We start from the raw sequence: 13,745 nt of genomic DNA, 5'->3' as shown, positions 1-13,745 counted from the left end.
CATCATTACCGTCTGATCGGGATCCTGGTGTCTATTGGCCGTCAAATGGCCTCCTACGTGGTGGAGTCCTGTATTCACGGCATTTTTTAGGGGGTAAATCAGTAAATGTACTGACGGCGTTTAAATCGGGATGCCATCGCTCGTGGGGCCATTCGTCGCTGCGAGGAGGCGTGGAGCCCCGCGACTCGGGTCCAAGCTGGAGTGGTAGAATATTTGACTCGAGGTCCCACGAACCTAGTCAGCAAAATATATATATATATATATACACACACATATATTGATCAATATTTTAAAATATAATATTATATTATTTTATATTTTAATTATGAATTATAGTAAGTTCGGCTATGGCTTAGTTGATATTTGAATCGGTCCGTTCTCTCCTTTTTTTTTTTTAATCAAATTAAATTTAAACTAGCTCAACCAATTTTGAATTAATTTTTAAATATAAACATTTTGAATTAAGTCGAACTCGAACTTTAACTACTCGATTCGGTTCGATTGTACCTTTATGATCTACTGCTAAATATTAATTAAATTTACACACGCCCGCCTAGTGTTGAAGATTTTTTTTTTTGCATACTTTTTATTAATTTTTTTCTTACTTTCCAAAATTTGTTACGATGATTTCCTTAGTTATCCTGCACCGGTGGGAAGGATGCAGAGGCACAATCAGAACATTTCGTTTTACGCTATACCCTTTTTGAAAGACTACTTGAATTTTGCTAGCTGAATTACAATCCACAATAAAGTTAAAATGAGCCGAAATAGTTTCTTACAACAGTAATGCTAGAAAGGCATGTAGGTTTTTTTTCTTTCTTAGGATACCTTCCGTGATGATGCTAGTTCTGATAAATCAAAAAGAGTCAGTTGAAGACAGATGGGGAGAAAAACTTATTCATCTATTCTTCATCTTCCTCTAAGTGGATGCTGTACGTCCTCTTGTTTGAAAATGATCTCAAATCAAGGTTTATGATCACTATATCACACAAACTTCAATCAGTAAATACTGCAGTAAGAGTACACCGTAAAACTCAGATGAGAAGCTTGCACACCCTTGCAGTTGATGATCATCATTCTGCAGCAGTAGGAAATAGGCAGCAACACATCTGCAGAAGGATAACAAAGATGAGATGAAGAAACGTACAAGAAACCACATGTAATTTGGAAATTTTGGTCAATATCTCCTAAAATCAGATACCTTTGATTTTGACGAAGCATGACTGTAGTTCTTCTGCGCTGCTGGATAGGTTATTAGCTTAGCTGGAAGTGTCGGCAATGGAGTTGAAGCCATCCGCTTCTCTTCCTTAACTCTGTTAAATATGACCGTAAAACTCTCGGCTGATTTGGGATCTGTCTCATCCCAAGAACCAAATCTCGGCACCGATGGGGCCTTATGTTGTTGCTGTAAAAATAGAGCACAGTAAAGTTAGCTAAATGATTTGAGCTGCTGCATATAGATTATGCAGTACGAAGCATCATGTTTGCATGAAATTAAAACTCAAGCATTTTATACCTTTTAACAATCCATAATTTTCTCTTTCTTTCAAAATAATCTCAAGTTGCAGCAACAAGTCATAAAGTTATAGAAATGACACACAACTGTTTACTTACAGCCTCGCCTTCTCTAGAGTTTCCGTTTTTTGCTGTAGCATGATGCAGCGATGATGGTGAAAAGCCATGGCTACCTTCAGCTGAGTCCTTAGTTGACATGCGACGATGCCGAGGTTGTAGAAGTGAGTTACTAGTGTAGCTCTTACCACTGCTGGACTTCGAGACACTGCTTCCACGGTTCCAGCTGCTGCTCTGTGTACCCATATTAACTCTCTGAAAAGTAGATCTTTGGTGCAGCGGCGCTTCCATGTATCCCTGAAATTCACCATCTTCCCTGCTGCGATGCTTCTTGCGATGTTGTTTCACCCCACGATAATCGCTAGGTGTATCATTATGGTGTTTTTCACTACGTTGATTATCTTGAGCATATGTCGCAGGATTGTAAAAAGCTTGTGGATTTTCTTCAGGATCATTTGGGTTAAAAATCTTTGATCCGCCACCTTTGTCTCTGCGCGCCGTCTCAAAACATGTAGTATATGGAATGTTTTCACTATCCCAATTTCCAAACTTTGGTACATGAGAATGGCTAGCCATTTGAAGCTTTGAACTTCGAAAATAAGTCAGCTAAGCCTACCATGAAAGGATGAAAGGAATTTACAATGAGAAATTACGTGCTAATTTTGCATGACAGAAAAATACAGTGTTGCAGTCAGTGCACTATGTACAGAAATCACAATTAACTGAGGTTGGGAGGAGAAACTTGGATATTAATAAATAGAAAGAAATGATGGAATCATGTGACTGCTAAAGAGTAATTACTAAAGCTTCCATGTAGTGCATATTAACTTTTTGAATGTTAACGATATGAAAGGCAAGCAATCAAATTAGAGATCATGCGGATTATAATAAAACAGTCGATGTGAGAAACCAACTTCTGTGGGCAAGAATTTCTCAAGAAACTTCTTTGGGCAGGCATTGGCTAGCTGAGGCAGCTTTGATATTCCTATGACATAGCTTGACCAAATCCCAATTGATTTGGTTAATTTACAACGGGGGCTTAAATTTTACACATCTGGCTTCTGGTTTTCAGGCATTTTGAAGAATAAGGATGGCGAACAGTTGGGAATATCAGTTTGGATGGCTACCATTCATTTCACTCTAGACGAATCAGTTTGGATGGCTACCGTTCAGTTTGGAATAAGTTCTGATTTCTGGAGATCTCTCTAGACGAATCAATATCCGCATCTAATTATCTTCCATGCAATAACACATCTTTTCTAAATCTTGGCATCTATTTATGCGGCATCCTCCGAAACTTCTTTCTTGAGATCTCTTTAATGAAATAATCTACATCTGATGTACATTTAGAAAAAGAAAAAATAAAAAAGGCAACGAAGCTGAAGCATGCATAACAACCATATTTAGGGACTGTACAATCAACCCCCATATTCTTGTTGTAAGCTAATGCCTGATGCTAATCAACAATCCATACAATCAATGCTAACCATGGTTTTTCTATGCTTAATTTGTGAGGACCCGTGTGGACGTGTATTTAATCCCACATCAGTTATTCGCTGGATAGATCTTGAGTACTTATATAGAATCAAGAAACCCAGATAATACCTTTCAGCCAGCCATATTGAATGAGGTTCTGGGTTATTACATAATTAGACATTTGAACTTCCAAAAGTTTGCCACATACGCAGTTATCCTGACCAGACAAACAATCCAGCTCAAAAAGCATTATTTGATCAAAGCTACCATGGTCCACAATAATACACTGTTCTTCCCAGTGGATTTCAAGTTTGATATGGCACAAGGGACAGAAGGAAGACCCAAAGCATGTTCAAAAATGAACATCGTTTATTGATTCTACATGCTTCTCAGTCTAGCAACCAGAAGACGTGTACCAACCAAAGTAACTAGAAAGGGGGAAATTTGGCCTTGTAGCCATGCCGGACATTGACCTCTATACATGTTCAGTTTTCAAAACAAATAGTTTGGAACTTTTTTTCGGCTGATTAAGATTTCGCTCAAGCATTTATTTGTACCTTTTTTGTGATTCATGATTTTTTTTTTTTGAATTGACATGTCTAGAATATCCGAAACATGAAGATTAAACAGCATTCTTTTTTATCATTAAAGATAAAAATGACAAGTAGCTTGAATTAAGAAAAAAGAAAAAAGCCTAGAATACAGACCAATGAGTATGACACTTGTTCCATTGGCTGTAAGCTTTCTGTTGTCATAAAGCTACATGCCCATCTTGTTAACAAAAGATTAGGCATAGCAAACTACCTAAATTATAACTAACCAAAAACCATTGAAACATACCACAGAGTTTACTTATAAAAAATTACAAAACAGAACTAGGCAAGAAAATATGCAAGTTGAGACATACTCATTGTAATGATTTAAATAAAAAGGATAATAACTAGGTTGCTGGATTGTACGAAAGTACTGCATGTAATGATCAACAAGATGCTACACGTTTTCATGGCAATAAACAATAAATTGCATCTGTATTTTTAAATGAAACTCCATCGCCCCCGAAACACACAAATAACCCGATATAAAACAGAGAAGCAGATTGCTTGCCACAAAGCATGACTTTCATTGTCGATGTCTCAAAATGTGAAAATCAGAGATATAAACACATAATTAATCAAGCGAAACCAAGATGCCAAAATCAAACAACAAAAAACACATCAAAATTTCATATCAAAATCACTTTGCCAAACCATAGTAATAATAAATAAGAAAACAGCCAAGGAAGTAAAAACAGCCCAGCCGAAGAATAACCAACTTCCTTTGCATGCTAAGAATAAAAACCCTGAACTAACAGGGAAAAATAAAAAAAGATGCCGTCAAAATGACCTAATCAATCAAATGGCAAAGCAAGATAACAAGAGACGGGAAACGGAAGCCAAAGAGAAGTTCTACTCACAGCCATGGTGATCCCAAAGAGCAGGTGTTTCAGGGACGCAGAGACTGGAAGAGGAAGAAAGGCCTTGCGGCCCTTTTAAATGGGCTACCATAAGGGTGGCATTCGATGGTTTTTATGTCTACTAGAAAGGTGACGTGCGGAGAGCGAACTAACGAGGCAGCAACCACCAACTTGGCTCGCGCGAACAAGTACCCTTCTCCTCATTCTCCTCCTCCTCCTGTATAAAATCTGATCTATTTATTAAATAAATTTAAAAATTATATCTTAATTCAAGCTATTTACTAAACAAGTAATTCGATGCGGTCCATATAAATTATTTATTAAACAAGTCAAATCAAATTAAATGATTTAAATAAATTTGAAGAGGCCAAGAGATCGAATTAAATAAGCCAGAAATAGATTAAATAGATTTCAAATAGATTAAACAGTTTTAAACCGACTAAATGGATTAGATAATGATCCGACGACCTAGTTACTAAACAAGTTAAACGGGTTAAAAATCTAAACTTAAACACAATGTATTTAATAAATAGGTCTAGATGAATTGATTTATTTATGACCAAAAACTCATTTATATCCAACCCAAACTTGTTTAGAGCTTTGCGTATAGGATTGGCAAATCGAATCATAAATTCCATCTTTACTGTATCCTCTTGTTTTTGCCTTTTTGATTTTTGTCAATATCTTGTTAATGTTATCGTCCATTTCGTAATACACTGGGACCTGACCGGAATATCTTATACGCCTCCTCCTCGACGGCTCTCTGGTTGTTTTGAGTCACGTTGGTTTTAACCATAATACGCACACGAAGCTTATTAATCAATGGTTAGACTCCTAATTAGTCGTGTCCTCTTTGTTCCAGCCAGGTGTTGCTGCCGGCTAAGGCTATTAATTTTCTACGTTGGAGTTGTCATCGGGATTTATTATATGATGCTTTGTTGAATGAAGATTTTGTTTGTGTGCGGATCTTTGGCCTATGTTTTGTGATTAATTGTCTCCAAATTCTGGAAAGGGAGTCTCGTGTCTCATGTCAAAGATTGAGGTAGAGCTATTGATCAGAGACTAAACGCTCCAAAATAGTAATTGCAATTGTGCAATTGACTAAAATTTGATGCTGGGCGAGACGAGAGGAGGTGTGGGCTTTATCATCAGAGATCACTACTCCAGGTTTGTGGCGGTTGGCGGTCGATGGATCTTCGACACATTTATCATTGGAGCGGAGTTGTGGGTGGCATGAGAGGGCCTTTCGTACGCGAGGCGCGCTCTGGGTGCGGAGTGCATCCACCTGGAGGGCAACTCAATCTCTGTGATCGAGAGGATCTGCGGGCGACCCTCCGAGTCGATAGGCAAGCCTTGTCCCTTGACATACAGCAGATAGCAGGGGTTGTGGCTCCTTCAGGGTCACACATGCGATCAGAAGGTTAACACAACTACTGACTGGGTGGCCTCCTATGTGGCGCATCACTCGAAAGATTTTCTTTGGATGAACCAAGCAGATGTTTGCTGCACGCGTAGCCCAGTTTTTTTTTTCTGATTTTCTTAATTGTACTCACATATATTTGGTGTGAAGAGCCGGTGTACTAAAAAAAAAAAAAAAAAACATTCCTTTATGATCTTAGGACCAAGAAATTTGGGTTTAATCTCATCCTCGCTCTAATGCCTGACTGGACTTTTGATTGTCCTAATTCTATACATGCCAACTAGCTTGGAAAGCCCTTTCTCTGTTTATACCTTACAATTGTATGTGAGCCTCAGTGTACCCGGAAAATAAATTTAAAAAGACTGTGGGAAATAGAGCAATAAATAGCAAGTTGCATAGTTCCAAGGAGTTCAACTATCCACTGACCTAATTAAATAAATGAAGCCTTCTCTTACAACCTCAAATTAAATAAATATTTGGCAAAAAAATGGATAATCATGAAATTTGGCCTTCTTTTTGATGAGGAAAGTGAAGTAGATAGAGGACTTGATGTTTAAACATGGTTGTTTGTTTCTTGTATGGTTATAGGCATGATAACATCCTATCTTCTGAAAACTAGCTCATATGCTTTGGCCAATCCAATTGAATAAGAAGTGGGAGTTCAATTTCTTGCTCCTTGAGAGCAAGGATGTGCATAGATGATCCGGATCCTATTGATATTGATAACTAAGAAACATTACGTCTAAAAGAAAAGATTGCAACAAAAGAATATGAATTTGATACTGATTCTAAAGTTCCAAAGAGAAATTCTGCTGAGAAGGTCCTCACCTTCTTTTTTTTTCAGAGAAAAAGGAGGGAGATCAATCCAATACTCGAGAACGTATACTCCTATCCCCTCCTATACAGTCCTAGTCTTAACACATCAATCAGAGTCCGAGTATAAGATATCACAAAACTGTATGGAAATGGAAGCGAAAATAATGCACCATTTAAAACTCAAATCCCAAACCTGAAATTGCCAAATGGAGAGATATGACCATTGAGGCAACTTCCAACTTATAAAGACGATCGTCAATTGCAATGACATTTCCATCAGTAACTGATGAATTTTTTTCTGTTTTGATTTCCGTGATGTCTTTCATCTCCTACTCCTACATTCTGTGAACTATACAAACTCGTACTAATGGCTTCTTGCTTTTTACTGAATCATAGCCACTCCATCTCTTTAGTCTTTTATTGATAGGAATGATGCTGTCTATCACTCTATTCCTCGTCTAATTTCTTATCCTATGTGGCAATAGGAGATTGATACCATTACATAATAGATAGGCGTCTCATTATGTTAAGTTCGTGTCTGTGCTCGATGAGGCATCGACTGCCATGTGGAAAGCAGAGAAAGGAGGGACAATCCAGAAGGCACAAATAATGGCTCTGCTTTCCTATTGGACATCCGGTATGAATGGAGATCTTGGTCTAGATTAGCAGAAATCCAGCTTGTTACTTGTCAGGACTCGAAAAAGATCTTTATAAAACATATCGTATACGAGTTATTAATGTTAAATTTACTTGTACAAGTAAAATAGGTAAATTCTAGTATGGTGTTCCATGAAATTACTCCATCAGTTGAGGATGTGATGGCCTCTCCCAGAACCATCACCCCTGCTTTGATACTTGAAACCGTTGTACCCTGCTACTCAAAATAAGGGTGTAAATTTCCGCAACGAACATTTTTAGGAGACTCAAGAAGTTTTGAATCTAGAAATATGGTTCTTAAGGAGAACGGAGTCACAGCTTAACTTATGCTTGCAAAGGTTATAAAAACTATACTATTTTAAGATTACAGTGTAATCAATTGAAGGTTGAGAGCATTTTACTAATGCTCTCATCCCCACATTGACCTTCGGTAAATTGATTCAAATTCTTAATCCAAGCAACCTAGGGCATGTTTGGTTCTCGATTGGAATCGGAATTGGAATGGAAATGAATTGAAATAGGAACCGGAATGGCCATATGCCTCTGTGTTTGATTTATAATGGGAATGAAATTTGAATGCTAAGAAAGAGTGGGGATTGAGCTTTGTAGGCTTAAGACATTCTCATTCCTCTCGAATTGAAATAGAAATGAAACTCCTCCCAACCAAATGGTTAAAATGGAGTCACTCATTCTCATTTCCATTCCAGAATCCAATTTGCTTCAACCAAACATTTCTCTGGTGTTAACTCAGAGCTAAGGCTATAATAACCCAGAATTTTTTGGGCTGGTGGGTCGTCCTAGAGTGGCCAGGCCCAGCCCGCCCGTGACCAACCCAATCCCATAGGCTCGTCGGCCGATCCGAAGGGCCAGGCTTAGCCCGACAGTGCACAGTGGCACGATCCAAGCGGAGAAAGACTCTGATCGGAGTTTTCTTCCTCTCCTAATTCTGGCAGAATCGGAGACTCGCTAAGAGCAATCTGAGTTTGACTCGAACTCTAGGATCATGCCTATTTAATTTTCCTCCTCCTTTGAGTTCCACCACCGGAATCGCCAAGGACTGCCACCGATATAAACGATCCTTCTTTGAATCTCCTCGATTCATTGCCAGAAAGGGTCGCCAGAGCACCTCGTTGGACTGAGGTAATTGCCCAGCGCCTCCTTCTCTTTCTTTTCCTAGTTTTAGAGTTGTTGCCATGTTGATTTGAGCCAACAAATCGCCAGGATTTGATCCGAAATAGGACCCTATTTTGGCTTCTTCTTCTGAGTTTCACCGTCGTCGGCCGCTGAAATAGGCCAACCCTTGCCACCTTCCAAGGGCTCTGAGATCATATGGCCGTCGGTCAGCGGATCGACTATGATCTTGGCCGAGATTGATGTGGATCATCCCATATTTCTTTCATAGTCTTCTTCCTCCTTCCTTGCGCCGGCCAACCACCGTCGCTGGCGATGCTGCGATCAAAAAACCACCCTTGGCCACTGCCACCAGAGCTCGACCCCCTTGGGCTGCCACCCCCTGACTCAAAGAAGAGGGAGAAACCGGCTCTCCCTTGTTTTAGGGAAGACGAAGACAATTTCTCTCTTCTTTCTCTCTCCTCTCTCCTCTCTCTTCCTCTCTCCTTACTCTTTCTTGTTTCTCTCTCTGCTTGAATTATCTCTCTCTAGGAGCGTAAGGGCGTCTCTAGGGGGACTTTTGGTCAGTTCTGGTGAAAGGCCCTGGTCTATAGTCGTCGGGCGGCGTGCCAGTCCCCCACCACTGCACTTACTGAGCTTGTTTGAATTTTATCATCATCAATCTTGATTGAGCTATCTATACTTTAGCCTGACTCTTGAATTGACTTATTAGACTAACCAGATCTGATCAATCCAAGTACCCAGATGTTACTACTTGGTTGACCCCATTAAAGAGTCCTAGACCAGTGTCGTTGCAACCACTCGCGCGCTAGCCTTACCCCGACCATTGCCGAACACTGTTAGACTCTATCATCATTAGTTTTTATTGTGTTACTTATATTATGGTTTTTCTCGTTTCATGATTTGACTAATTTGATTGGCCAGAGCGAACTGACTCTACCTAGTCGACCCTATTCGTCTTGCATCTAGCTATTATCAGCTACCATTGGACCCATAATTGATTACCCTAGTCTATTATCCTTTTCTCGATTGGATATATGTTTCTTAATCAAATGGATTGAGTTATATTGTGCTAATCGATTCGAACAATTGGGCGTTATCATCTAGTTGATCTCGTACATCTTTCCTATACGAATCTATTTTTATAGTCAGTTTTGGTTTTGCATTGGTTGCAGTCATCCGGACTAAAAAAAAGTCCAACAAGATCTTATACTCTAATTTTTAAATTGAGGTAAGATCTTGACTCTTTAATTATTTTAATTTTCAATTAAGAAAGAATAGAGAATATGGATAATTCCAATATTAGAACTTTAAAATTAGGTAATTACTAAATAATTGATTCATTAATATAGCGAGTGATTAATAAGGAATAAATTGGGATTATATTAAAATTAAATTGATTGGACATGTTAGCTATGGATTGGTAGCGTTGTAACTGCATTGGATTGCGATAGAAGTAAGAATCCCTATATATATGTTTATTGGTTTGTATTGCTGGATTTGCATCATGAGATTTGTATCGGTTTGGCATATGATAATATGCTTTTATATGATTTTCAGTACACATATATTTGTGGTTAGTATATGTATTAGAAGTTGAGAATATGATTATATGAACAAAGATATTTTGAATTTGAGAATAATTAATTATATATGTGATAATTGAATTAATAAAAGTAATAAATAAATCAAACGGATAAGATATGGTTTGGACTAATCTTGTCATAGCGCTCATAGGCTGATACATAAAGAGCCTCCACAAGCTTACACATGAAAAGCCACTATGAATAGGATAGCCTCCACGGACTTACGCGTGGAATACCATTATGAGTAGGATAGCCTCTGCGGACTTATGCGTGGAAAGCCACCACGAGTGAGATAGCCATCATAAGCTATAACATGGTACGGTATCAATCTTAATATTAATCTTAGACTAAGTCTTGGTATCAGTCTTGGACTAAGTTATGATCTTGTTTAGTTCAAAATCAAAAAAAAAAATTGATAAAAAATTTAGAAATCAAACTAATAAAAATGGATTACATGACTTAAAAAATTATTGTTAAACAAATAATTTTATATATATATATATATATATATATATATTTGAAAAGATGATAATAAGAACTTATATGCAAGTAACATATGAGTTTTCCGACAATTGATACAATATCCAGTTATCTGATATTATTAATTGATTATTTTTTTATTACTTATGATGTAGTGATTTGTAATTCTTACTAGACTGTAAAGCTTGCAAGCTGTATAGTATATGACTATGATTGAGATCACAAATAGAGGAAATGATTAAATAGCATCACGATTAAAATTTTTAATTGGACCAACTTTGTTATTTGATATGAAATAAGATCATTGTTGATTGCGGATATAAAGGCATGCCGGACAACGGCATTGACAAAATTGCAGAAAGGAAATCTGCAAAGAACTAAAACCAACCACAAATGTCAAATGGCAGAAGAACAAAGAATAATCTGAAGATAACAGATAGCCAAAGATTAATCCGGACAGTCATATACCATCAATTTGTGATGATCTAAAGCCGCTAGTACCTTAGCATCGGCAACCAAACAAAAATACATAAGCCCAAGCAAAAGATGTTAGAATCTATAAGCTCCTAGATCTTGATAAACTAAGAGGATGTGCTCAACTTTAAAGTCCTTCAGCATTGAAACCGAATAGAAAGTTTGAATAATCGAATAAAATCTCAAACAGACCCTATAATTCCCACAGAACATGAGAACACCATGCTGCAACCAAACTAATCTCAATCACAATTTCCTGATTAAGTTCTGATCCACCTTTTCTAATCTACATTGGTATCATTTCTTCAAAGCATAATATATAGGTTCTAGTGCAACCATAAATCCACAAGCAACATGTATCACTAAATTTGCCATTGGACCATTGATGTAGCTAGTAGCTTGGATGTTACCCAAGCCAGAAAGAACATGAACTGGAATTTAGAACTAGCTCCAAAAAACACTCGATCATTCCCTTCCATGCCAAAAGTTTGATCTCCCCCCCCCCCCCCCCCCCCACACACACCCCGGGTAAGAATCTTTTGGCCGTTCTCTCTTCATCAGCTAATCCATCTCCCCACCCTCCAACCCCATAAAGAGAGAGAGGAGAGAATGAAATGCAACAACTTTGATGTTATGGGGATTCAAAAATTTGCGCGCACACACACACACACACACACACACACACACACACACACACACACACACACCCCGGGTAAGAATCTTTTGGCCGTTCTCTCTTCATCAGCTAATCCATCTCCCCACCCTCCAACCCCATAAAGAGAGAGAGGAGAGAATGAAACACACACACACACACACACACACACACACACACACACACACACACACACACACACACACACACCCCGGGTAAGAATCTTTTGGCCGTTCTCTCTTCATCAGCTAATCCATCTCCCCACCCTCCAACCCCATAAAGAGAGAGAGGAGAGAATGAAATGCAACAACTTTGATGTTATGGGGATTCAAAAATCAAATTTTTATCTGACTGTGTGAAATCTATGGAAAGAAACATGAGATCCAAAAGAACATATGTGAAAATTGATAAAAAAAAAGAAGGAAATCAACTTAGGTAGGTGTTTTAGTTTTCTTTCTCATTCATCAAATTAGACAGATATCCTTTTGTACAAAGAAAGCGGAAGAGAGGAGATCCGAGACAAACCACAGATCCAATCCGACACCATCCGATCTTGAAACCTATACCATCTAAATACCTTCCATTATCCAAAGCCAGGTCCCAAACCCCCATACAAAATGATCAGAGGGGGGAAAAAGGGGCAAAAAAAAAAAAACAAAGATCGTAGGGAATGATAGGAAGAAGACAGAGAGAAGAAAAGGAACCGTCCTTTTTTTTTCTTTCCTTTCTTTTTTTTTGTCTCTTCTCGGCCGTGGAATCGAGCATCAGAGATGGAGCGCAGTCGCGTGGAAGTCATCGTCGTGGGGTGGGAGAAGGTTGAGATCGAACGGCAGCGGCTGGCGGTAGACGGAGGCGATGTCGCCGTCGTCGACGACGGAGGAGGAGGAGCCGCAGTCGCTGTGGCAGTCCTGGTCGCCGGAGAGGACGCGAGGTGGCGGCGGAGGGTTGGCAGACCGTCGGAGGTGGGAGGAGAACCGGAGGGGGACCGGCGGCGCCGACAGCCGGGGCCCACTGAAGGACTCCACGGTGCTGCTCAGGCTGCTGGAAGTCGGCCGCTGCGGCAGCGGGAGATCGGGAGGCGTGGCTGGATCATGGTGGCGGCGGCGGTGGAAGGGAAATCCGGCGGCGGCGGAGGAGGGGAAAGGATGCCCAGGGGGGAGAGGGGAGCCAGGACCGAGGGGGAAGTTGGTCTTGGCCTTGGGGCCGCGGAGGGCGCGGGCGGCGGCGTCGTAGGCACGGGCGGCGTCCTCGGCGGAGTCAAAGGTGCCGAGCCAGACGCGGGCCTTCTTCCAGGGGTCCCGGATCTCCGCCGCAAACCGCCCCCACGGCCGCTTTCTCACGCCGCGGAACCGCGTCTCCTTCGCCGATCCGGCGCCGGCCGCGACCGGCACCGCCATCGCCTTGGTCGCTGCCGCCCGCCCCTTCCGCATCGCCGATCGGGCTTCTAAGGACGGAAGCCGACACAGATGAGATAAGGGGGAGAGATTTGGGGGTGGGGATGGAGTCCGGTTCCCTCCCTCTCCTTTGAGGAATTATTAATATTAAGAGGAGATCAGGAGGAGTCTCGATCTCTCGCCATCTCTCTCGCGCTCGCGCCCCCACACGCCGATTTGATTGCTTTGTTCTACCACCCCTCATCTTTTCTTTTTCCCTTCCCTTCTTTTAAAAAATTGTCTTCGATATGTGGTCGCCTCAAATTGACGGAAACGTCCTCGGCCTGACTTTCATTTACCGCCAAAACGCTGGCCGCCCCACCCCCCTCCGACGGAAGCGTTAAGGGTACAAAAGGGCTCCCGGAATCGCGCCGTGGAGTCTCCGTCGGAGATGACGGAGGTTGGACCGTGTGGACCGGCTGGCTCGGATGGAGCGGTGGGGAGTACAACTGGTCGTGCGTCCATGGATGCATGATGCAGTGCATAAGTTCTATGCACTACATCTACATACTTGTATGCATACATGAAATTAAGATAAACATAATCAGAAATGAAAAGCGACTCAGCATTTACGGGTTTTCAAATTTACCACCTT

At 40.4% G+C, this 13,745-nt stretch overlaps 2 protein-coding genes across 2 annotated transcripts; both read right to left on the bottom strand.

Annotated features, from left to right (window-relative positions):
• Positions 1 to 724: 724 nt before the first annotated feature.
• On the bottom strand, positions 725 to 4,603 carry LOC103715880 (NOI-like protein). Its single transcript, XM_017844655.3, has 4 exons — positions 4,502 to 4,603; positions 1,615 to 2,184; positions 1,202 to 1,405; positions 725 to 1,109 (listed from the first exon to the last, which is right to left on the bottom strand). The coding sequence occupies exons 2-4, from the start codon at positions 2,146 to 2,148 to the stop codon at positions 1,074 to 1,076; spliced, it is 774 nt and encodes a 257-aa protein (XP_017700144.2). The 5' UTR covers positions 2,149 to 2,184; positions 4,502 to 4,603; the 3' UTR covers positions 725 to 1,073.
• A 7,536-nt stretch (positions 4,604 to 12,139) lies between these two features.
• LOC103715872 (ethylene-responsive transcription factor 3-like) lies at positions 12,140 to 13,362 on the bottom strand. Its single transcript, XM_039118044.1, has one exon. It carries the CDS (start codon positions 13,145 to 13,147, stop codon positions 12,482 to 12,484), a length of 666 nt encoding a protein of 221 aa, XP_038973972.1. The 5' UTR covers positions 13,148 to 13,362; the 3' UTR covers positions 12,140 to 12,481.
• Between the last annotated feature and the right edge of the window lie 383 nt (positions 13,363 to 13,745).

The sequence above is a fragment of the Phoenix dactylifera genome, unplaced genomic scaffold, assembly GCF_009389715.1.
Source record: "Phoenix dactylifera cultivar Barhee BC4 unplaced genomic scaffold, palm_55x_up_171113_PBpolish2nd_filt_p 000299F, whole genome shotgun sequence".
NCBI lineage: Eukaryota > Viridiplantae > Streptophyta > Magnoliopsida > Arecales > Arecaceae > Phoenix > Phoenix dactylifera.
Note: the sequence above shows the minus strand (reverse complement) of the source record. Positions and strands in the feature narration are given on the sequence as shown.

Bases quoted from the DNA above. Each gene is read 5' to 3' on its own strand.
- LOC103715872 (XM_039118044.1), bottom strand. From the start codon at position 13,147: ATGCGGAAGGGGCGGGCGGCAGCGACCAAGGCGATGGCGGTGCCGGTC.
- LOC103715880 (XM_017844655.3), bottom strand. From the start codon at position 2,148: ATGGCTAGCCATTCTCATGTACCAAAGTTTGGAAATTGGGATAGTGAA. The intron at 1,406-1,614 runs GTAAGTAAACAG...CTATTTTTACAG, and splicing joins ACTCTAGAGAAGGCGAGGCT to CAACAACATAAGGCCCCATC. The intron at 1,110-1,201 runs GTATCTGATTTT...ATCCTTCTGCAG, and splicing joins ATGCTTCGTCAAAATCAAAG to ATGTGTTGCTGCCTATTTCC.